The sequence below is a fragment of the Seriola aureovittata genome, chromosome 20, assembly GCF_021018895.1.
Source record: "Seriola aureovittata isolate HTS-2021-v1 ecotype China chromosome 20, ASM2101889v1, whole genome shotgun sequence".
In the NCBI taxonomy this organism is placed as follows: Eukaryota; Metazoa; Chordata; class Actinopteri; order Carangiformes; family Carangidae; genus Seriola; species Seriola aureovittata.
The window spans coordinates 2,832,852-2,858,546 of record NC_079383.1 but is presented as its reverse complement, the minus strand read 5'-3'; the positions used below and the strand labels follow the sequence as shown (position 1 = coordinate 2,858,546).

At 40.4% G+C, this 25,695-nt stretch overlaps 1 protein-coding gene across 2 annotated transcripts; it reads right to left on the bottom strand.

Annotated features, from left to right (window-relative positions):
- Positions 1–133: 133 nt before the first annotated feature.
- On the bottom strand, positions 134–25,487 carry zcchc2 (zinc finger, CCHC domain containing 2). Of its 2 annotated transcripts, none has more exons than XM_056364370.1 (14): positions 23,242–25,487; positions 19,142–19,262; positions 18,546–18,616; positions 15,028–15,099; positions 13,661–13,761; positions 11,499–11,602; positions 10,698–10,760; positions 9,391–9,451; positions 9,051–9,174; positions 7,619–7,686; positions 7,165–7,241; positions 6,483–6,599; positions 4,713–6,362; positions 134–3,660 (listed from the first exon to the last, which is right to left on the bottom strand). In XM_056364370.1, the coding sequence occupies exons 1-14, from the start codon at positions 24,037–24,039 to the stop codon at positions 3,599–3,601; spliced, it is 3,489 nt and encodes a 1,162-aa protein (XP_056220345.1). In that variant the 5' UTR covers positions 24,040–25,487; the 3' UTR covers positions 134–3,598. The 2 variants fall into 2 exon arrangements, with proteins under 2 accessions (XP_056220345.1, XP_056220344.1); XM_056364369.1 differs by having other exon boundaries at positions 9,045–9,174; positions 23,242–25,483.
- Positions 25,488–25,695: the final 208 nt, after the last annotated feature.

The window sequence follows — 25,695 nt, the reverse complement described above, 5'->3', positions numbered from 1 at the left end:
TTTTGTTTTTGAGAAAAATCATTACATTCGTCTTAAAGGTTAATAAGTCAAAATTTTCCAAAAGAGAACGTTACTCATTCTGCTCATCCCTGTGAAACAGTCCAACAATGAATGTAAAATGAGTCAGGAAAAATTCACTTTCTGTTTTTATATTTATTGCTTTTAATCACAGGAAAAAAACAGATCAACAGTTTGCATAAAATCCCGCTCTAGAAATATATTTGACCTTTCCAGTACAGAGATATCAAAGAGTAGAGTAAACATTACAACCGAGGGTGGCAGCAGAGTGACCCCTTGCAAATGTACAGTACAGCATTTATTTTTTAAACCATCAAGGTCGACAAAACTACACTTGGGTTGCTTGGTGCATCCTCAGTATATACACTGGACTTCACTCTTCATCCACACAACAGTCTGACTGGTCCACATCAGGTCACTGCTCATGATCTCTGGATCCAGAACTCAGAAGGATCTTCTGATCCACTTCAAGTCTTGAACGAAAGGAAGAATATCTGGGAAACAGTTTGGGACATAAATAATCTTTAAAGTGAAACTGGAGACAGTCTCATCTAACAGCAGTGTGTCTGATGGTGATCATCCTTTACAGATTTACATTAAATATGTCATGGTCGCCACCACTGGAATCTCCTGGCAGTCACTTTAAGCATTCGGGACAAACAGCTGTGTATGCGTAGATGAATATTTACCTCATGCACTGACAGCAGTTTGAGCAAAAACACTAAAACAAGCAGAACGTCCACAACGGCTTGAAACAACTGAAGAGCAGAGTCTCACACACACTTAATTAGAAAAAACTATAGTAACTTTAAACACTTGAGAGCATCACTGAGAAAAAATGGCTGCTTAGAAAAAGTATTAGTTACACAAAAAATAAAAAATCCAACATTTTTGTGATCTTCAGATGGACTCATACAGTACACACTTCACTATCAACAGGCTATGAGATGTTCAATGTCATCTTGCCGTTATTTTGTAATGAGAACTTTTAATACCTTATGGACACTTTCTATTACAGAGGCCAAAAGTGTTCGATATTAAATAAATACAAATAAATAACTTTAATCAGGTGACTAATTAGGTAGGCTGGTCTGTTTCTCATAATAAACCAAGCTCACAACCCTGCCTAGCTAATTAGCTTGTGCAGGCTTGTCTAGCTAAATAAATAAAAGGAGAGGTTAGTTCAATGTGAATAACGGACATTTTGAAATTAATGTAAAAATGAAATGAATAAAAATAACACGTCATAACAAGGAATTAAGTTTTAATAGTTTTTGTAAATTATTTCACTCACTTTTTTTTATTCATTTATATACTATTGAACACTTCGGGCCTCCATATTCTCACACACTGCCTCCCATTCATTATTTAAAAACAATAGCTTTAGGAAAACCCTCAGAAAATGTTAATGAACAAATATTGGTTCAGCAATAAAAACTATAGATCTTTCACATTTTTTTTTAATTCAGTTAACAAGTACAGAAATGTCAGATTTTGCCTTCCTTAGTGTGCAGTGTTATATAGGCTTAAAATGGAATCAGTTACCTGTTAACTATTTAAAATTAAATGCAACTGTGAGATAAAAATGAAACTTGCTTTAAATTCTCTTCTTAATGTCAGTCTGTCTGTCAAGTGGAAACAAAAGGAAAATTCAGGATGATTATCAGACTATAAACGACAACCCTTGACTAAATTGTTTAAAGCTGGCCCTACTGCTCCATCTCATACGCTCACGAAGGCAACAGCTGAAATATTTGTACTACATTCAAAATTGTATAAAAATATAAGCTTGACAGTCTTAATCCTCTGTAGAGACCCCAAGAGGCTGCACCCAACAATACCAAACTGTAGTGTTCTTAAAGTGTCACTATAGTCTCTCGCTGTGGTTAAAACTGTGAAGTTCACTGATTTTATGACTCTACTATTCTCCAACATTTAACATCCTGTCAAATCACTCGAGGCCACAATTCAGCAAACGTTACAGTCTTGCTTTATGAATGGGAACATCTTCCAACAGAGCAAGCTACCTACCTCGCTACATCCATAAAAATAGTGACAGAAAAATGGCATCAAGCGTGGATGAGACTGACACAGCTGTACAGCTGTTGTGATTTGACTTATACAACTAAGACTCAAATAAACTGAAGGGATAGAGACAATAATCAATTCGAATTTAGGGCCAACGCAGACATGCAAAAGACATTATTCTTGGAGAGAGATCGGGGTGGCATTGTGACGCCGGAGGAGGCTGTGACAACAGAGCCAATCAGAATGGGTTTAACACGCTTTTGCCTGGACACACACTCTTGTGTTGAAGCAAACTGAGGCCTTTAGAGTCCTCCCAGTAGTGGTTAAAAACTTTACGTCCTGTCTTTAGCTTATAAGTGTCCAAACCAGAATAGCCTTCTCTTCTGGACAGCATGAATCTGCCCAATAGATGTTTGTATTTTCTGTGGGTGAAAGTGGGAATCTTAGCCCAGCTTCAGACTGAATGAGTTGGGGGGCTGCCAGGTAGATGAATGATAGAGAAGTGGGCTGACTGTTGTTGGTTCACTCAACTGTGATCAGGAAAGACTGATTTTCTTCTTCTTGTACTTCTACACTATCTGTAATTTTTCATTTAGAACACAGAGATCTCGCTGTAAAACGTTAGCCATAAGAACTATTTCACACCTGTAATACTAAAGTAGACTAAAACAGTCAAAATGCAGTGTTTGCTGATTAGTTTGCTATTTCGTTCTGATTTTGATCGAGAAAATAACAAGATCCTTAACATGAACTTGGTTGTGGTGAGGACTGTTTTAGTGCACTTAAGTTCCTGCTTCACTATAGTGCATTTCACCAAGTAAAACATTTAAAATAAAATACAAAGCAGCACTTACTTTCTAACCAAACATATATCAAGTGGCAAAAATGCATGAGATCCATACATTTTGATACAGTCAGATTCCTTAAATGAGAAGGTGTACATTCAAAAAACTTACAGCAAATTTGAAAATTAAAACAAAAATAAAATCCCCTCTTGCTTATGTTATGATTTGATTCTTGTTTAAATCTTTGAACACTGCTATACAATTCTGTCAGGCAGTAAAACCCCAGGTAAACTAATAAGGGGGAAAACACATAAATACGCTGTTTTAGAAATAAGTGAAATAAGAACCTTTTTCAGTCGAGACTATTCTCCACTTTCATGTAAAAACAAAACAAAAATTTCCCCAAAATATCTGTCAACTTCCTAATAATTAAGTAATAAGTTAATTGTTTCCAACCCTCAGTGCAAAAATATCAAAAACAAACTGAAAGGGAAGGGACCGGGAGTCACATGGACCGTTGGTGTGCGTGAGACAGTGTATCACCTCCACAGAGCAGGATTTTCTCAGGCACAAGTACTTAGGCTTTGTCCACTGAGCCCTTGGCAGGTCACTCTTTCTTTTTGAAATTTTTCTTTTTTTTTTCCTGAAGTACACAGAAGCTTTAGTGCACCGCTCACACACATCGCCTGGGGGAGAACAGGACCTTCACTGTGGAGACGACACCAGAGGAACTCTTCATCCTTTCTTCTTCTTCTTCTTGTTCTTCTTCAGTCGGCATTGTCAAACGCTTCTGAAATGTGAGAGGCTGCGTACTTCAACCGGAAGCCACCTGCAATGAATCACCAACACACAAGCAACCACATGGACACACACAGATGTATCCACACACACAGAGGATACACAATCAGTTGAGGAAATGATAATCTGAACATTATATAAGGTCAGTGGGGATATATCTTGCTTTTCTCTCAGTCTAAACCTTGTGTGTTTTTGTTCCTGTATATTTTAGGTTTTTGCATATTTTTCAAGAAAAGCCAAAGACTTTCTTTGAATGAGTTGAATGAACTGGCAGTCACTATGAAAGTCAGACTTCACATGGAACATCAGACCTATTATCAATGTTGCCATAGTTGTTTTTCATGGCATGACACAATGTTCACTGTTTTGAAAAAGTAGTTTCAGATCTTCATTTTTCATCAGTTTAAACCTGCAGATTTCACTATCTTCTACAGGAAAGGTGGCGAAGTTGAGCAGTGTAGAACTGGTCTGACAGTGACTTAACAGCTCCCCCCTCTGGATAATCTTCAGCCTGTTAATCATGAGTGAGCGAGCTGGTCTGTGTTTTAGTTTGTCAATTGACAATTGACAGCCAGTTTCACATTAAAATGGTGAAACGGTGTCACATGTATGACTGCATCCTAAAACACAGGAACTCTACAGCTGTGGTTCCACCTACTGCTTGTTGTCTGTAGATTGTTGAGGTAAGTTTCTCTTGCTGTGTGTCTATAAACACACAAACCAGGAGCTGATACGAACTTCTCTCACTGGCTAATCAGTCAGAGATGTAGTCAAAACAAAAACACCGTCTTTGATCTCTATCTATGTGTGACGAACTCGTCGGCTTTTTGCTATAGCTTCTCTTCTCCAGGATTTATTCCGCGTAAGAACACTCACAGTCTGAACCGAGACTTGGCTTTTCAGGCCTCACACTGATGCTATTTGGTACAGTGAATGTTTCAGTGGTACAGGTGGAACAACTCAAAATTTACCCTAACTTCTCATGGTCTAGGCTGAATGCTGGACTCTGATGACTGCTGAGGATTCTGGGAAGGGAAAACTAAAGGGTCCTCTGTTTCTCCCTGTACCTTGTAGCTGCTTTACCTTGCTGTGTGGAGTCTATGGAGGGCTGGTTGCAGTCCTGAGCGTAGTGGCCACTGACACCACAGTTATAACAGGACACATTGCCGTTCTTCTTATTGACTCCACCTCCCCCCAGTGTCGCAGCAGGCAGCATCCCCAGAGGATTTGGGTACACGTGCTGGTAGACGCGCTGACAGAACGATGCTGCCGGCGCCATCTGCTGCTGCAGGTTGTAGTTTGCGGCTGCGGCGACCGCCACTGCCGCCGCCTGGGTGCCCAGCATGTGTGATGGCACGTCTGCATGGCTGTGAGAGTGAGTGTGGAGAGGGCCGTAGGGGGATGGGTGTGCAGGTGGTGGGGCAGCGGTGAAGAAGGTGGGCAGCGTGGCGGCACCATTAGCCTGGTGAGGAGGCTGAGGCTGGGTGAGGTAGCTGTTGCTGCACAGGCTTGTTAGCTGGAAGAGAGGTGGAGGAACGCTGAACACCTGCCGTGCTGCTGCTGCTGCCATCTGGTGGGTGGGGAAGAATAAAGGTGCTTGGCAGCTGGAGGCTCCGCTGACACTGTTGCTGCCTCGCCCGCCACAGTTGTTGTGACAGCCACACGTCCCACAGCCCATTGGTTGCTGCTGCTGCTGCTGCTGTTGCTGAGGTGTTGGCTGCTGGGGAGCCACTTGTTGCTGCTGGGTTTGCTGAAGAGTAATAGGGTTGCCAGGGGCAACAGGGGCACTTCCTGTGGTAGTGCCGCTATTGCTGTAGGATGTACAGTCACTGTGTGCCGTGCTGTGAGTAAGTGCTGGGCTGGGGCTAGGGGCAGGTCCAGGGGTGTGGGTGGGCACAGCTGGAGGAACAGCTGCTTGTACATGTCCAGTAGATGGAGCGATTCCAGCGGCAGCAGGTGCTCCTACAGTAGGCATGATAGATGTGGGTGCAGGGGGCAGGGTGTAGGGGGAAGGCAGGCCAGACGGTAAGGTTAAGCCTGGGTGCTTGGGATGTGAAGTCTCTACATGCGGCAGAGAGGAGGCCAGACCTGAGCTGACACTGGCCGGGTCTTGGCAGGGAAGAGACTGCTGAAGAGGAGAAGAGAAGGATGTGGGGCCAGGAGTCATGACACTGATGGCTCTTACAGGGGCCTGGTGTGAAGCCTGTGGGACAGCAGGAGTAGAACCACTTCCTGAGGCTCCGTCAGGGCCGCCCTGGCTGTGAGACAGAACTGTTTTGAACCTCTGAACCAGAGGCTGCACAGCAAGACTTCCTGGAGGGTGGAGGCCAATGGGTGAAATCCCAAATGTCGGGAGCATGTCCCTCTTCTCTGGGTCTCCCACAATTCCAGGGCCTGGGATGGCTGGAGGAGGCACTAGGGGCATCTGCATCATCAGAGTCCCAGATGAGGGCTTCCCATCAGGGATGATGCTTTGGCTGGGAGGAGGGACCAGTGGAAGTGGAGAGTCGGTGGCGCCGTTGGGGAGAACGTAGGGCAGAGAATGCATGTAGGGGAGAGGGGGGAACTCTGCGCTTGGGTCTGGGCAGAGGGGCTCCATCTGAGCCCGGTGGTTGTTGGAAGACAGAGGATGGACAGAGGAGACGTTCCTGACCACAGCTGGATTAGTCTGGTGTGTGAAGAAGACGTCAGGGCCAGGACCTTTACTGGAATCATCAGAGTGGCTGTCTGTATCTAACAGAGACACAACATCAGGTCAGAACAGATTCATGTTGCGAGAGAGGCCACAACACAGCTACATCCCCCATTAGAAAAACAAGTGTATTTTATACATAGTGTGTTTGTGTATTTTACCTTTGTTGTTGTCATCCTCACTATCCAGGCTCTCTGGTCCTCTGTGTTGAGGGCTGGATGGAGAACTGTAGCTTTCTGATGATGTTTCACCAAAAGTATCTGGACCAGAACCTCCATCTGCAGATGAAATTCAGATTTTGTCACTCTGTTATTATTCTTTGTCTCACTATTTGCTAAATTAACATCAACACGTTTGAGCCCCATTTCTTTTTTTTTTCCTTCATATTGAGCCCTAATTTTTTAGGCTTGTGCACCATTAAAAGTATGCTGAATTAGCTTTTAGCGTTTCCTGTTTGTAATAGGGGCACTTCCTGTTTGCATTGTATTCTGACAATGAAGAAAACTTAACTAAAGAGGATTTATGAACCTTTATTTGTGATGGACATAATGACATACCCCCCTGGAAAGTCTAAGTTACACTCAATCTAAAAATATGTGGGTTGTATCTGTGTTCTGTTTTGACTGGGTTGTGAGCAGGGGTGCAATTAATATTCAGTCGAATCAGTGGCCTAACTTCCTGTTGTTTTTAGAACAGCAGCACGATCCCGTCTCTTTTACCTCACAGTGTCTTTCCCTCCCTCGTGTCATAGTTTCATATCTGTGTCACACATTCACAATTTATCTAGAACTACATGTCCCTTCCCTCTGTTGGTCTGTTACAACCAGTCACCCAGACACTCACCTTTCCTCTGAGGTGACAGAGCTGGCACCAAACTACCATTGGTCACAAAGGCAGCTCCTTTTCCCTTCCCCTTGTCCCTGAAAGGAGGCAGAGATGGAGGACAAAGGGACAAAGTCATGTCAGCAGAGAAATTCAGTAACAAAAGATGTAAATGTGATGTGTGATGAGCAGAAGACCTTTGAGCAGTGCAGTGAAATAAGTAGCTTTAATATCAGTGATAATACACCATCATGTGACCATACAGATCACACATTTGATTTGATCAAATGTTTTTGAAACACAAAGATGTATAAAAAGAACCACTGCTAATGGCTTTCATGTGACTTTCTCTCAATGCATCATTTTTATTTTAGCTTTATTTATATTTGACTCAACCGTGTCACACTGCAGCATCGATACCTGCAAAGTTACCTGAACACCGTCATTAAACTCTGATAAGCTGCGGCTGACCTACCTGTCTGTGGGCAGGACTCTGCTCTTGGTTTTAGTGACTGTGTGGCTTCTCTTCTCAGCCTCCTGGAGCTGTGAGGAAGAGAATGAGTCAGAACATTTCAGAGCAGCTTTAGGTTTCTTCCAAAACATTTACAACAGATTTCAATTTTCAAAGAATTTATTTATGGTAATTTTGTTTGCTTAGTACCTCTGAATAATGTGTGGTCAAAAGTTAACCACTAATTAGGAAATTGTAGCATCACAAAGTCACTACAAAGTATCTAAATTACCACAACAGCAAAAGACAGACACCAAGCTTTGTTTCACACAAAAGGGAAAACAATGGTGCAAAAATAGTACAGCCACATTTTTTCATATTAAGTTTTTACCGACATAAATGGACAATCAAAACCTATACTACTCTTTGTAAGTATATCATTTGCAGTTATTTTTATCCAAATGTACCAAAGGAGAGCATTAAATGTTAGGAGGGAAGACTTCCTCCTTGATGTGATATATGTTTGTTATCTTCGTTATGTACCAATGCTTGTAGAATTTAGTTAAATAATTCATGATCTATGGGGAAAAAAAGAAATCATAAAACTAAACTCATAAAAGATAACTGACATTTGAATATTCTTAGTAATAATTGTTGCAATCACAAGAATTTGGACAGCACTGTGCAGCAGAAAGGTTCACATTTACTATGTGTTAAGCCTCTATTGGGGGGGGGGGGGGGGGGGGGGGGGGGGGGGTGCTTTGTCAGCAGCAGTGTGTCTCTCCCCCAGTCACACATACAGTTAGTCTTGACCTATATCAGTGAGATTAGCGGTGAGTACTCCCATTCACGTGGCAGTGTGTAACACATCCACTCTCTCTCTCACACACACACACACACACACACACACACACACACACACACACACACACACACACACACACACACACACAGGTACAGAGGAGTAGCCTTTGTGTAACTACAAGCTGTAATGATTAACTAGTGTTCATGGAACTGTCCCTAGCTGTGAACTGTGGTTCTGAACTGTACAGTTGAGTTAATCATCAAACCTACACTGGTAAATACCTCTGCTGCTGTTACAGGTGAGAAAAGTAAAACATCTTAACCCAGCAAGACCTCCAACCCAAACCACTCAGGAACAGTCAACCTTCAACCCTCAAAGAAAAGCTAAAATGTGTTTCTTAATTTTTAGTAGGGAGCTGTTTTTTTTTTTTTCCTCACAATCAATCATTTAAAATGATCTGAAAACATTCGCACCACCGCCGACCTCTTACTTCAGATAGACTCATCAACACAAGAATCATTGTTTTTTAATAAGGCTACTCTCTCTCGTTAATAAGGAAGGTTCAGAGCCATAGAACAGTTACACCGGAAACATTACATGTCCCAGTGGATTCTCCTCAGAGGATTGAACAAAGGAGGCCTCTACCTTCACCTGCTCGGCCTCCTGACTGCTTCTCAGTGTGCCGCTCTTCTTCCTCCTCTCTGCCGGACCATTGGCCTCTGCAGCGTGGCCCCCTCTCCGCCCGTCCCCCTGGGAGACTTTGGCACTAGAGAGACTGACGGAGAGGAATGTAAGTGTTGTCCTCTCAAATGTGTATTAGATCATAAAAAGGTCAATAATAATGTAGTCTCAGCATGTTTCACTGCTATTACTGAACTGTATTCCTTTTGATTAGCTGTTGTTTTGTATTATAATGATACAGTAGTATTATTATGATTACATTATTTGCTGCAGTGATGTCAGAGGCACAGATCATAGAGTGTCTACTCACCCTTGACATGGACTCTTGGTCCCATGCTTCTTCTTGTGTCCCTGAACATACGACTCTACATCTGAGAGAAAGATCAATAAAACATCATTACAACTACTTTTCATCAATAATCAAGAAACAAGATGTAAAATGCTTTTTGTAGATGTTTTCCCGCTATGACAAGGAAAAAAATCTGCTCGGTATCACAATTTTAAAATATAGACCAGAGCAGATATTTGACGATGTAGAACCGCTGTCATATTAGTATCATTACTGCTCTTAATTCCAGCTGTTGATGCTAAACCCCAAAGCCCAATGAAACCTTTATACCACAATCTGCCACTATCCTAAGTCCACTGAAAATGAAGCAAGTTAGGTTAAAACCACAGTTCAAGTGAGATATTTGACTAAGAAAAATAAACATGTCGTCTTTCTTATTATTCCTATTACTTCTTATGTTAAAAGAGACATAAAGAAAGAGACAAATATGTAAAGTAGGAAAGCTAGCAACTCAAATATCATAAAATAGTTTGTAACCATCAGCACAGCATCAGTTCACTGTTATAGCTGCTGCGGGGCTCGTTTACTCTGACAGTGGCACAGTGGGGGAAAGTGTTCACATTATCAATACAGTACAGTATTGATATTTATCACCAATGTGTTTTACATGTAAAGCAGCCAGTCAGAGACTAGTACAGGAGATTACATTTACAGTTAAAATGACTTGTTGTTGGGGGGTTTAATTACTATCAAAGGGTAATGCTAGCACTTCCCCATTCTTTCAGTCTTAATGCTAAACTAAGCTTAGCAACAAAGCATAACTTGACCTTTATCTGTGCTGGGAGCTAAGACATGACACTGTTTAGTTTGAAAAAGTCAAGTTATATTTAGGTTTATTTTAACCTAAATATAATGTAATTTTATTATCTAATTAGCAGTATCAGCAATGACTATTCTATTAATCTCATTGCATTAACTGAGCATTCATGTATTCTGATGTAAACTATGAACCAGGCTGTGGGACTGCTGCTCGCGCTGAACTCAGTCCAGCACATGACCCGGCAAATATAGCCCAGAAATATGAGGATTTGAAACACACTCAGCCTTTCCAAACGACCTCCGAAAATAAACTCCAGTTAGCTTTTAAGCTGCGACTACAGCTCTACTTGCTGGGCTGTTCCTTTGCTTTGTCTGTGCACACAGTCAGGCCTCATTCACTGATTATACATGCTCCCGTGCGCTTCTTTTGTCCTCTTTGTCGCTCCCTCCCTGCCACTACTACTCTACGCAGAGGAAATTGGCTGTAAAAGATTTTCACTTCGTCTCACCTTCCTCCTGACTGGAGGCGTCAGAGCAGTCTCCTTGGTAGGCCTTTCCCAGCTGGCAGTTGCCTATAAAGAAACAATCACTTGGTTTCTGACAACAGTAATCGGATTATGGTCACACATCTCAGTGACAACTGTTGCTGGAGATTTATGCCCCTTGCCGGCACCCATTCTGGGTTACTGCTTCATCTTTATCAAATCTTTGATACTAGAAAGACAATTTTTTCCACTACATCACTATAAAAACATATTTTCCTCCATATGCATGGAACCATGACGGAGTATGCCTACATTTTTCTGTTTTTATGTGCTCTCTGTGCTGTCCAGGTGTTTTTTTCCACTGTATCATGTATGAATTACCTGGAGTCAGACCACATCCGTGTGTTTCATGTCTAGCCAAAGGTTTAGTAACAATACCGTGAGTGTTCTGACTATGAAAATATATTTTTCTCAATAATGAGCTATCTAATTAGTAATTAAAGAACATAACAGATCAGAGAAAATACACTGACACTGTTATTGTAAGATTTTAACAATGCCACAATACCACAATAACATTCTTGTTATTTTAACTACAATTAAAACAGCAGTTTTACAGTAGATTTATTCAGTGAGTGTAGAAGAGAACAGAGAGTAGATTCTGAAAGTGTGTGGTGTCCATGTGAGATCATATCACTGAAGCTGACTTTAAAAGGAACCATGTCATATGCTAAAAATATATGAATAAAGGGCAGATGTTATAAGGGAAGGAAAAACACATTCCTTAACAGCTTCATGGACAGTGATTCTTAGTCTGATACTCACATCTGCAAGAAGAAGGTTTAGCAGAGTAACTGGAGTCACAATTGAAGAAGCTGCAGACTTTTCTGGTCTGTCTGAAGACTGGTGGAGCAGACAGGAACCTCTCCCTGAAAAGACATTTTTACATTTTTTACTTTCTTTTACATATATTTGTTTTAGTATCTGTAAGAGAAAATGAATCCATTTAAAATTACTACAAACCATATCAACACACTGGTCCTGAACATGCAAATCAGCGCTTCATTAATAAAAAAATAAACTGTTGTAACCCTCTTTAGAGTTATCTCCTAATACCAATATATTGTAGTTACACTAACATACTGCAGGTAACATAATAAAACAAAAGGCTTTGTCCTGACACCAGTAACGCCAAGATCTGTAAAGACTTGCAAATAAAAGTGATGCAGCCGAGTCATGGGCTGGAGCTCAGGGAGATAAGTTTCATTTTCCAGTTTCACTTCACACAAAATGAAACCCATAGACTCATGCACCATGGACACCACTGTGTGTGTGTGTGTGTGTGTGTGTGTGTGTGTGTGTGTGTGTGTGTAAGCTGTGAATGAGTAGAAGGGCATAACTGGCTCTGAAAATCAGCCTGACCTCTTCTCAGCCATCCAACTATGACACACCCACAAAATATAAGATCCCTGGTGCCTGACATTGTGTTATAGAGGCAACTGTAAAAAGCTGCATGCATCATTTGGATTTATTTAAAATAAATAGTCATATAACCTTAGTGAAGCTGTATCTCTAGATCAGAGGTTTTGTCAATGTGAGAGGTTCCTCCCCAGGGGAGAATACAACTGGAAGTCATCTGTTGAAGTTTGTTAGTCTTTTGATTCACTGAAACAGTCAGCAGCTGGAGCTGCAGCAGAGGCTGAAAGACAGCGCTTACTGAGGAAATGAAGGTTCTTCAAAACCATTAGCATCCAACTGCTGCAATTTGTGCCAAAGATTTCACTCCTTCTCTGAGTCGTTACTCTGTCAAAATCACTGAAAACAAAACACTCTTTATAACTTTATAACTTGCCTAAGAATCTTCACATTTTAAAGTTTCCTTCAGTATCAAAGTTATCCACTGATACTTGTCTGTATGTCCATGTGTAGAGTGCAAACAGGAAAGGCTAACAGACAATGTGGTATACTTTAAACAGTGCCAATTTGCCAAATTGTAAACAAAAACAGGAATCAAGTTGTAAGCCACAGCTAACTCCCTGAATCCATGGCAAAATACTTTCTGGTTACATCCATAAAAGCATTATGGGAACTGCAGTTTCAAAAATTTGAGCATTATTACTCCCCAGAAGTAAGACAAAAAATTAATATCAACCTCAATGCATGTTGCACTCATTCAATAAATTTTGACATTTTGACTAGGGCTCAAAATAATGATCTTTAGTCATGGTTCTTACATACAGATATTTCCCCTTATGTAGAAAATCTGTTGACAAGCAGATAAACAAACTGCTGAAAATTTGCAGTGGGGGCAGGGGGGTGGGAATTTGGCTTGTGTTAGAGGGGGTGAGGGGCACAGTTGTCTCAACTCATTCTTGATTCTCATCCAGTGTTTTCCTTGGCATTGCTTTGTTATATTAGCATTAATAACACTCACAGGCTGTCGTTCTTCGGTTACAGAAAGTTCTGTTGTGTGACAAACAACAGCTCATACACATGAGTGGTTACTGAACACCTGTAGGGAGTTAACTGCTCTGATTTGGATTTCTCTGGGTGTTTCTACTGACTGCCTCCTGAGCCCAGAAAGCATGGGTGTCAGCTGCCTTCTAACTGAGCTGAGGCACAGTGAGGAATAAGAATGTACTCAAGATTTATTACATACAGGAAATGACCCCAAGAGCCCCGAAAGTGACCACAGTGTGGACAGCGGTTTGTCCTCGGTCAAGGCTGCGGTTTGTAATGTTTTCGTGTGATGTTACATGGTGTGAATGCCAGAGAACACCAAACAACAGCATGGAGTCCAGACAAGTCCACCCTCTGTAACTGCCAGAACTGAAATTCAATGTATTTTAACTCTATCTAACCATGAAAATATCCAACACAGCAGAAAGACTGGCAACTGAGACTCACAAAAGGAAACAATGAGGTTGTAATCAAATTATGTAATTATGATCAGTAATGGGAAATTACTGTGCTACAGTGTAATGTACCTGAGGTTCTTCTCCACCTCCCTGCTCTCATGCTGGTCTCCCTGGTTCAGGAGTTTCAGGATGCTCTTCTCAAAGGACTCGGTGCACTGATCCTTAGGAAGCTGCACAGAGAAAAGAGGGAAGATAAACAACAGACTCAGATTCACTGAGAAACAGGTTAAAGCTATCATTGTCTGCCTGGTAACAGCTACAACAGTCATAAGTGTGTAAATGTGTCGTACCACATGCAGCGGTGCAGCTTTGGATTCAGCTTCAGTGGTCTTGAATGAAGCTTTAGCTGAAGAATGTGTCAGTTGTCTTCTAGACTCGACTGAACATCATTGGAGTTTGTGCATAAAGCTTTTAAACTGTTTTACACACTGTAGCTCAAATGGTGAAGACTGGAAACAAATCTTTTGACTGGTGTTTACTTTTGTACAAGTAAGTGTTCTCCTTTTATCTTGTTATTTGCTGCCTGAACATTTTAAATGTTGACATCACTCTCTGCTACTTGGCAATAATTCCACAATATGCAGAAATATTCTTCATTAAAAGTTCAGTCTCTATCATTTAATAAGGCAGTAAAATTGTCTTTTTCACAGTAGATATTTTGACTTGTCATTGTAGAGGAATCACAGGTCTTGTAACATTTACACATGAATGGTTGCTCAGTTCTATTGAAGTTTTCAGCTGTCTCACTGACAGTGAGTCTGCATGCACAATACCAGCACCCTGAAACTGAAGTAGCTAAATGGAATTCAGCCATTGTTCATTTTACTATTTACACCTGTAATTTTATGACTGTGACAAAAGATCTTACGTGAAAAAAGCTATATGGGTCTCTGACACTGTCCATGGTGCTGACACACTCATCACAACAAGTTTCACCTCACATGACACCGGACCGGGAACTGAACTAAGATTCATTATTTTACTTACATTAATACATCCCTGTTTATTAAAACTTTGAATTATTCAGACAGTTCCATGGAAACTTGCTGGAACACATTATGTGCCTGGATCCATTATGGGATTGAGTATTTGCACATTATATTTTCATTTTTGCCTTCCTCTTGTTCTCTTCTTCTAATTCTTGATTTTTTATACCGGTTGGCAAACATCGTTGTGGAGCATTACTGCCACCAATCCGAATAGAGTGCGGATTGGGAAATGCTCAGGTGTAGAACACCGGACCGACGCAGACCCTCAGTTGTAGTATGAATGGAACCAGATGCCATGACCAGAGAAAAGCCTGCAGCTGTCTGCAGCTGTGGATGTGAAAAGTATGTCCGTGCCTTTAGAGTGGTGTGGCTGGAAAGGAACTGTGATTTTTCCTGTGATTAAGAACCATAACTTAATCAATAATATGTTAAAACAAAAGCGGATACCTTGAGAAGGAAGTTCTCCAGTTCCAGATGGGTTTTGGTCACACTGCTAGAAGAAGAGTCTGACCACTTCACCTGAAACACAGCAGTAGACAACCTCCATCACTACATGGACGACAATGAGACCAACAACAGCGACGTCAAGAAGCAATGATGGTATAATGTCATAGTAAAAAGTAAACACACACATATTGAAGCACACACCCAAACAGAGAAGATTACACAACGTTGATTTAAGTGATCTATTTTTGGAGAACAACAAAAATAACATAATGACACACACAAAAAAAATAGTATTGTTGCCTTTTCATCCCCCTCTATGATCATGTAGATATGACATTAACTTGGCCGCATTGAAATGTGTAAAAATGACTAAACCTATGTTATATATTTTGTTGAGTTGTGTACTAACATAAATGTTTCTAGCAATTTTCAAACCAAGAGAAATCTGTAATTGTAATCAAGGAAACAGTCTATTTTGTTTGGTCGTCTGTCAACGGCCTCATATGCCCTTTGTTGTGTTTGTCTGCCAGAAGATTCAAAGATGACTTTTTATCCAGTTTTAAGCCCCATTTTTACATGAACCTTTTTAGTCATCATTAGGTCAGACAAACAAGTTGCTGTCAGCTGCAGCTTGACTCACAGCCCCTCTGAGACATCTTGTGTCCGCAAAACAGCGAAACTATTTTATTCATTGTCTTTTACAGTTATAATCACCAGGTCTGTTTGTTTTGGAGATGAGGAGACCTCTGTGGATAATTCGGCTCCTGATAAAAACCTCCTGAATGATTAACAATGAAGGAATCCGAACCGGGAGAAGCTAACTGCAATGATGGCAATAGTGGTGGAGACAACAACTCCCACGTCACCAAACTCCGTCTTTTGTTATTGTTTTCATTGAGAGACCCTTAGCGACAGAAAATGACATATAATGGGTTTAAGAAGAACAAATGTTCTTCAGTTATGTAATGGTTCAGACTGTACAACATCTACTTGTGTTAAATGTTCATATTTTAACACTTTCTATTCTTCTCTTTATACGAAACAAACATCGTAAAAAAGTCTAACTTCTACACACACAACCAGGTTGTAAATAAAATAGATTTGTTTGTTACTTGTGGCCATGAGTGACTGTATGAGCTATAGGAATCCATTAACAAAGGACAGGAACAGTGCCACTGTGCTCTTCTTAAGGCCAAGCAGTTTATGAATGGACACTGATCAGAATTGGCTCATTAAAGATGACTTGATCAATGCTTATTTAGTGTCCCAGACCAAAAACCTAATTATAAATTATCAGATCAATAAGCATCAGTCAAACTGTCTTTTTATTGACTGATACACTATGTCCGACCAGCCTCCACCACACAGCTGCCTGTGCCAGTTTATGTTCGGCCCCCAGGGAGCCCTGATCTCAACAAAATCGAGTCAGTCTGAGATCTCAGGAAGAGACAGAAGACACTGAGTCAGACTACGTCCACAGAGGAACAGAGGCAGGTTCTCCAAGAGGCTAGGAACAACCTGCCTGCCAAGTAAGTGTCCTGATAAGAATCTCTGTTGTTTTAAATATTGATTTGATTTAGTTTTCTCTGTTAATTAAACTTTGTATGACAGTAATTGTCATGTCATTATATTTTTGAAAGCATCTTCACTTTGCCTTTAGCAGCTAACACTTCAAACAGTACTGTATTTGAATTTTATGTCTGCAGTAGAAGTATTAAAATCAACTGTGTGAATAGTCAGACAGTCATGCTATTGCAGAGCATCTTATTCAGTGTTGTATCACCCACAAAAATAGCAAGCTATGACTTATCATGCAACAACTAAGGGGATGACTTACTGTCTTAATACCAGCTAGCTACATTATCTTGTGGCAAATGAGGCTCAACTTGATTGGTTTTATTGGGCCAAGTACTTCAGTTCGCTTTAATGAAGTTGGGCTTGGAATTCAGTTAAGTATTGTAATAGGCAGACTATAGATTAAATACTGTGGGGCTCAGTTATATGGGAAACTGTCTGTTGGCTCATACTGATAATCAGTGTTCGCAGTAAAACTGCATAATACTTTTAAAATAAATAACTAGATGGAAACTATAGAGGAAATCCCAACTTGGTAACACACAGACATGAAGGAAAAGTGATTTTTACAGCCTTTTTTTTTTTTTTTTTTTAACAGTCAACCTTTTTTTTCCAAAAGAGACTTTGGAGGAGCCCTTCCCGGTATTGAACAATATTCGTATCTATAGATAAGGTATGTTAATTATGCAACATGATAAAAACAACACATCTATTTAGCCCATGGGTGCAGTACGAACATGTGAGAATATGTGGGTGTTGAGTCTGTGTGAGTGTGCATCAGTGATTTGTGTCCAGTATAAACAGATGGAGAGTGAGAGTGGATCACTGTTGTGAGTGCTGTTGGCTTGACTATCAAAGCTCGCAACAGGACTGTTAGTGTCTCCTCTCCATCTGTCTTACTGAATTTTTCTTTCTGTAATGCAGCACTGAATACTCACTCACTGTGGAATTAGCCATTTGGGGCAAAAGAAGGAATAAAGGAAATAAAGAAAAAAATCCCCAGATTTTCCTACAACAGCCAACCCACACACTCAAAATGATGCCTGTAATAATATGCACACATGCAGAACCTGCTCTTTTCCTGCATGGTCAAGTTTAATTTGGCTGCTACAACATACAGGGCAACCACCTTGTTAAAATCCTGCTCAACCGATTCAAAAATCATGTTGGAGATTTTAAAAAAGGCCTTATCCCCAAGCTGACATTGGCATAACCAGGACAATACACCAACGGGAGAAAGTGATGCCAGAGCGACACCTCACGTACAAACTAGCATATGAAGGCTGTGGACAGTGAATAGTTCAGTCCATGATGTTTTCTGACCTGATAGTGATTCAGCAGCAGGAGCTGTTGTCTAATATGAAATATTTTTTACATTTTTTAAATAGGGCATCAGCAGTAGCAGGACAGTGTGTAGTACTTGCACCCTATTCATCTGCTTGTATGTTTTTATATTTTTGAGCAGTGTGGGGTTGAACGTGGTTTATGGACTGAAAGAGACCATGTGGTATGATCACTTTCTGCCTGCGTCTCTGCCCTATAGAAAGGCAGCCACTGATGTGGCCCTGAGATAGGTTGTTTGAAAGTTTATTCTATAAAATTTCATTATCTTTAATACTTCAAGGTTTTTCACTAAGCTGTTATTGTTACACTCCACTATCAAGCTAACTGTTTGTTTTATCTTTCGAATGCAGTGAACTGGCTACCTACCAAAGCTGAAAGCACAATGCAGGAAGGTGTTAGCCACAGAGCGGAAAGTGTGCGCGTATGTGTGTGCATGTGTGGTGTCCCGCAGCTACGCTACAGGAAACACCACACATAACCACAATGAATGTGTAAACAGTCTCACTGTACTTGAGATTACATATATAAAAATACCAAATCACACCTAAACCACACATATTAGCACAGCAGTGTGTGTGTGTGTGTGTGTTGTTACGTACCTCAAAGTTGTATTCCTTGTCTTTTCTGGTCCGGGAGATGCCCCTGAGCACAATTCCTTCTATATGCACCGCTGCAGCAAAAGAGACCAGAAATGAACTATTATGACTCTGTGACAGGTTTAGTAACACAGCTGCTGGAGACGAGGCAAATATTGACTTGACAAACACATCTACAGAAAGCCTATATAAATACTTAATCCCATACAATTATCTGGGTTATTATACCGCTTACTATGAACTTGTATGTGTCAACACCATGTACTATTCAAAAAGGAAATACAGAAAAATGTGAGGTCATTGTACAAAACTACCAACATAAAAAGCATTTAAAAAAATTACAAGGCCAAGCAAATGACAGAAAAAAGGAAAATAAGAATTAAATTTACAAAAAACAATTCTAGCTATAGTAACTAATGTCCTTGCTTTCTGGAAGAAATGTATTATTCTGACAGATATTTGTCCCTTGCACTGTCCTTGCTGACAGTAAATCAAGGAGGCTGAACAAACTGGATCCACTAATCAAAATGCTGCCCTGTTGCACCAGCATCACATTAATAACAATCTTTATGTACAGTATACACGATGTTTCCATTTACCTTCTCTCTGTGCTGCCCAGCGGCTGGAGCGTCGGCTCTGGCAGGGAGGATGAGAAGCTGTACACTCTCCCAAACCGAGCGCTGGGGGAGGCAGGTAATCCCCCTTCTGACCTGTTAGCTCCTAGAAAGCAAAAAAACATGTAGTTAGTTACAGCCACATACTGGTTCCTTCAACGTTTCATGTTTAGTTATAGCACAACTATAATATGTCATAAGATCAAGATGTCTTAGTAATTTATAATTTCATATAAATATGAAACTACAGCTTTCATAGTTAGCTAATCATGTAGCTAATCGTGTAGTCTGGTATATACAGGGACTAGGATTGAAAAGCCTAAAGAAAACCCACTAATCTCCAGTTCAAAGTCAACAGCAAATATACCATGTGTGTACAACACAAATACCAAAGGAAATGGAACAGCAAAAACGATAACAGTCAAGCTACACCATTCATGTAAACACAGCCTGCGGGATTTCAAAAAGGCAACTAAAGCATAACTGTCTGACAATCCAAAGGGACTGAGCAGACCTTATGTAAGCACAAAGAAATGCCACGACCTCCCTCTCATTCACAGTCTGTCTTTTACCAGATTTGACAGTGCCACAGTCCAGACACAGAACATCTCTCTAAAAATGGCAAGTGTGATTTTATTAAGAGCTGTGCATCTTCACCAGGCCAGGCCCTGACTCACAATGATGTCAACCCCACGGATTCATCTAGAACAGAGACAACCCCTCAGTGTTGTTTAAAGGTACACTCACTGTATTACAAGAGAACTGCTCTGGTTTAGCACTGGTCTCCTGTATCATAGATAGACTGTGGTGTGTTATGCTAGTCTCAAGCAGTGATGAGGAGCAGGCTGAAGATGTCTGGTATGCTCACTTCTTTCTAACTCCACAAACCCAGAAATTTTTCATTTTCATCACGTCTTCATCATTTGACACATTTTCATGCAGCTCCACCTGCGGGTCTTGTTTTTTAACATATGAAGTGGTAAACCTAACCTGAAAACATGGTGGGTAAAATGGAATGGAATTCCGCTTTGAATTGTATTAAACGAAAAAGGTAAATGTAGCTCACATTTCTACTGCTACTTATGCAATGCTAAACATCGGATGTGGGGTTTACCTTTAGTAGTCAACTACCAGCGATGATTTATCAGGCATGAGCAACAGTTTAAGTGACGTTTAACTTTTTAATTATCGCCTGTTTTACAATAACGTTTTCTACGAGACTACCGATAGACTTATTTATAATAGATACTGATAATTCATTTCCACTCATTGCTCAACTGATGAGCGTATGCCTAATGTAAACTGGGTTGCTCATGTACTGATGGGAAACTCTTGACACTCGAGGGTCAGCTACATTTGCATTCCTAACATGACTTCAGATTAGGGAAGTGATTTTCCATTAATATGTATACAGTGTACATTTATAGTTGACTTTTTCAACATACTTGAACAAGCAAACATTTGATCCTCTTTGATACAGTGCCTAAAGATAGAGGAGGTTTATTTAAACAAAGCCAAAATGAAAGTGAGCTTTTTCAATAATTTATTAAACAAAAATATCAATAGATGTAATATTCCTCTGTGGAAAGAGTAAGTACACCCTTGGCCACAGAGGCTGGTATTGCCCCCTTTAGCTGAAATAACTTCTTGTAGGCGTTTTGGATAATTGTCAACCAGTCTGACATTGACTTGCTGAAATTTTTGACCACTCTTCCATGCAAAATTCCTTATGTTGGAAGATGTTTTTTTGCATGCACTGCCCGTTTCAAATCCTCCCACAACATTTCAATGGGATTCAAATCTGGGCTTTCACTAGGCAATTCTATAACCCTCCATTTATTCTCTTTGAGCCATTCCTTGGTGGATTTGCTAGTGTGCTTGATCTTTGTCCTGTTGAAAGGTCCCCTTGTGGTTAAGCTTTCAGACAAGTGGCCTACCATTATCTTTACGTACTCTTTGAAATAATGCAGAACTCATAGATGAATCAAAGCTGCCCAGTCCCTGAAGCAGCGAAGCAACCCTAAACCGTAACATTTTCGCCACCATGTTTCACAGCTGAGGTTCTTCTCCTGAAAAGATGTCTTTGGTCTGCACCAAACATGTCTACTGTTACTGTGGCCAAGCAACTCCATCTTTTATCCATCTGTCCAGGGCACATTAATCCTAAAGGCTGGGCTTATGTCTATATGTTCACTGGCAAACTAGTCTTGCTCTGATGTTCTTTTTAGACAACAGAGGCTTTTTCCTGACATGGCTCCCTTGCTGGTCAAATTTATGCAATCTCCCTCTGATTGTAGACGCATGCACTTTGACACCAACAGCTGCAAGAGTTACCAGCAGATCTGGTGATGAAATTTTGGGGTTTGGTGTGACTTCTCTTTGCATCAAATGGTCTACTCTTGAAAATGTCACCACTTGTCAATAATTTTACTTATAATGGATTGATTTCTTTCAAATAATTTGAAGATCTTTTTGAAATCACTGGTACCTAATCTGCTACATCTGACTCCTCCTTTATGGATCTAAAAGGTGTGACTTTCCATGTGACTGATCCCTTTTTTGGATTATGAAAATGACTACAAAATATAGTGAAATATTCAACTAAATGTGTCATTTATTTGAGTAGATCACCTGTATTAATTGGCACCATTTCAAAGAGGATCAAATGTTTGCTTGTTCAAATATGATGAAAAAAAAAATCAACAATTCCCATGGGTTGTACTTAATTTTTCACAACTGTTCATTTTCAATGCTGAAACAATGTTTCGATCAACAGAAAATTCTTACCATGTTTCTATATTTGCTGCTGTCATTATTAATAACATTAATAAACCCATAAGTATCAATTTCATTATTACCATTGTAAAAACCAGTCTGACAGTGCTTCAATACAACAATAACTGCTGGGTTTTCTGTATAATATTGTAAGGTCTTGACCTTACTCTGTAAAGTGCCATGAAATAATGTATGTTATGATTAGGTGTTATATAAATAAAATCAAACTGAATTAAACCAGGCAGTTGAACTGCAAGGTGGGGAAAAATATCTGACATCCAAATATCAAAGGCATGACTTCCCCTGTTATATAAGTCACACATATGCTCCAGGGCACAGGCATGTCTTTCATTATGTTGTCTGATTATTTTTTTTTACTTCATTGAAAGCTCTAATGGTACACTACAAATTAAGGGATGAAATGAGAAACAGCTGTGTAAAAAGCAGGCAACAGCTCAATCTCAGATAACCTTGGGAGTTACATTTTACCATTGCATTTAAAAGAATTTGAAAAGTAACAGGTGCAAATTTTAACTTCAATTTACCAAGTTCCTCAATAGATAATTTACCTGACAAAATTTCTACCGCAAAAGAGAAGAAAATCGGTAAAAAATCAGCTGTCCAACTGGAGTAAAAATTTCCCTACTCAATACTTAAACAGCTACAAGTTAAAGAGCACTTTGTCAAACACCTGCTGCTGCACAGTTATAGCACAGACCAGCTGGGATAGGCAATCTGGAGTAGCAGGCTGCTGGATAATTAGACAATATCATCAGAACAGCGCTTGGCATTTCGTCTGGATAAAGCTTTAACAGGGGCACCGGTTAGCAGCCAGTTGTTAATGACTTTCACTCTACAGGTCATATAGAAAGATAACGGTATCTAGTAGGATGTAGATACACAGCCCAAACAAATGGAAAGCAACATAATGGGACAAAAGCAACGTAGCCCTAGCAATATGTTAACCATTTTAACATGGCTGGTGTCACTAGTTGGAACCACTTAGCTGCTGGCAGGTTAACCGGCTAGCTTATATACGTTAGCTAACTCTGTTAGCATGGACGACAGCTGATGCTAAGAAAAGGACCTTTCCTGCCACAGTACTCAGCATGCTGTAATATGCAGCCTCATGTAACGTTAAATATTATTATCTAATTAGCTATACATGTATGCTTACGTATCATTTTACTTATAACCACCTATACAACATGCTTAAACTCTCTTCTAAAGAACAAAAGTTGAAGTTAAGCAAATGTCGACCTAGCTTAGCGTTTAATAGTATAATGTTGGTTTATTAGTCATTAAGTTACCGTCGTCTGGGCGTTTATTCTAAGCTGATTTTGACGTCTCTCCTCTACAGCAAGCTCTATTTTGTCAAGCTGCCCTCGGACCGTCTCCCGTTGGTGGAAATGGAAAGCTGGGTGTAGAGAGGCCATGGTAAAAAGCAACGCCAACTGTTCCAGAGGTCCTGCCGCTGTTTCGTAAGTGGACAAGCCGCAGGTCTGCTCTGTCCGCCCGTACACGTTCCCGTCCTGACACGGCGGACGGAACGGGTGATGGTGAGGACCCCTGAATGGAAGAAGGGAGTAATCATAATTTTTGTAGAACAAGGCCGGGTCTACATGGCTCAGTATCCGAAAGAGTATTCCAGCACATTCCCTGCTGTCAGACCCGAGGAGGGACAGGCAGACTAGGAGTTTGGACCTAACCACCGGGTCAATCACGTCAGTTAAAACTCCCAAATCGCTCGGACTATTTGCCCGAAACTCAAAGTCCCGTAAAACATGGTAATCTTTCCTTGCGAGGTCTTCCAAATAAGATCCCAAAAAGCGGAGCTCCAGGGGTTGGCACATATGTAGGAGCCCGCACATGAACTCGATCCGCTTAGCGGGGTTTAGATGGAGGCCGAACCACTCAAAGACAGTCTCCTTGTCCAACTGGGATGGATACAAATGAGGTCTCAGCGACTCCTCCAGCCTGTCGGACACCGAGGAGGGCGATACAGCCCTGGGAATACGTTGGTGCTCTGACTGATCCAATGAATCGTCCTCGGCCGTTTCGTCGCCTCCTTCCTCGCCCGTTTTCATCGGCAGTTTCATTTCCAGCATTATCAGCGCTGCGAGAGAGGCTTCAAAGTGTGAATAACGGACCAATATACATTATTGACAACTTACACCGTATCGTAATGCTGAAAACAGAGGCGAACTATCCGTCGTTTGACAGTGTTTTTACTATTAGCTAATCATCTGACGCGGCGATAGTACTGTAGAATTTTTTTCCAACGGTTCGCTCTTCTTCTGCTGCCCATTTCCGGCGGAGTAGCAATGCACAATAAGCGCTCTGCTGCCACCCTGCGACTGTTGGTGGACTTTCTGTAACCTTCACCAGGCTTTATAAAACTGATTATAATGTAGGCTAGTATTTTTATATTTTTTTTTTTTACCTGTTCAGTCATCATATCAAAAATATCTTATCACAGGCTTGGAGTCAGCACATTTCTGTCGTGAATATGTTATTCTCCCAGTAGTGAATGTACATCTACTTTTTTACTCTGTTTTTTTTTTTAATGTAAATGTCATTAGGCTACTTATTATTATCCATCTAAAATACTCCTATGTACAGCGCTCTGTGCATTGTAAACGTACAGTATACACAGCAGGTTACACATGGCAACTTTGTTATGCTATGACGCATCCAGAGAGTATGATGAAATAACATTGGCATGGCCCCAGGTGTCAGGTAGCAGTGGGTAATTTTATTAAACACAACTTCATTTCTTGATAAGCACTAAAATGAGCACAATAAAGGTCTTAAAATTAGATCTTGACACACACATGGCCCCTCTACAAGTGAGTTATTAATGGAGGACCTGCCAAAGTTGTACTGTACTTTAGTGGTGCAAATTCCCTTACAAATATGCAAATAATCAGTAAAAGTCAGGCATTTAAATTTTTACTTAAAAAGTATAAGTGTTAGCCCCAAAATATATTTAAAGTGCCAGAAGTAACAGAAAAGAATGGCCCATTTCAGAATAATGTATATTATATCACTGGATTGTAATCATTAATGCATTATGTGTACATCACTGCTGCAATTTGTAAAGCTGGGGTTCATTTTACTTACTAACTTGTGAATTCCCCCTGGGGATCAACTAAGTCTTATCTTAACCTACAATTATACAACTGTTAACCCGAATCTGCAAATAGTTATCAGATAAATGTAGTGGAGTAAAACAACACAATATTTCTCGCAAGTAAAGTACCTCAAACCAGTACTTGAGTGCAGTACTTCAGTAAATGTATTTAGTTTCTTTCCACCTCTTATATAGCACCTGGGTTTTGAGGAAGATAATGGCTGAGATTCATACATCTATGATGAGACTGACATGATTTAAGTAAATGGTGATGGTGTTTCACTGACTGTCATTGAGGCAATACTGCCCTCTAGAGAAAAGAAGTTACAATTACAAATAAAAGAAACTGGGTACATATGGAGGCCTTACAGACTTCCTCTGAGTTTGAGGATGTGTCAGTCAATAAAAGCAGCTTCTCAAGTGTCTGGACTGATCTGAACAGCCAAAAAAAAACTGCCTCCATTTTCACTGACTGGATTTCCTTCCGTTCGCCAAGAAGCATGAGGTCAGGATGTCAGATATTTGGAGACAGAACAAGACAACCAGAGACAATCCCAGTGAATTTATCCTGTGTGAAATAGTCAATTTCAAACACAACAGCATTTTAATGATTCTGTCTAAAGCTGTAACT

Coding starts and splice junctions, on each gene's coding strand:
- zcchc2 (XM_056364369.1), bottom strand. CDS start 24,039: ATGCTGGAAATGAAACTGCCGATGAAAACGGGCGAGGAAGGAGGCGAC. Junction 15,100..18,545: donor ACAAGGAATACAACTTTGAG/GTACGTAACAAC, acceptor GCTGTGTTTCAG/GTGAAGTGGTCAGACTCTTC. Junction 9,452..10,697: donor CGCCTCCAGTCAGGAGGAAG/GTGAGACGAAGT, acceptor TCTTTCTCTCAG/ATGTAGAGTCGTATGTTCAG.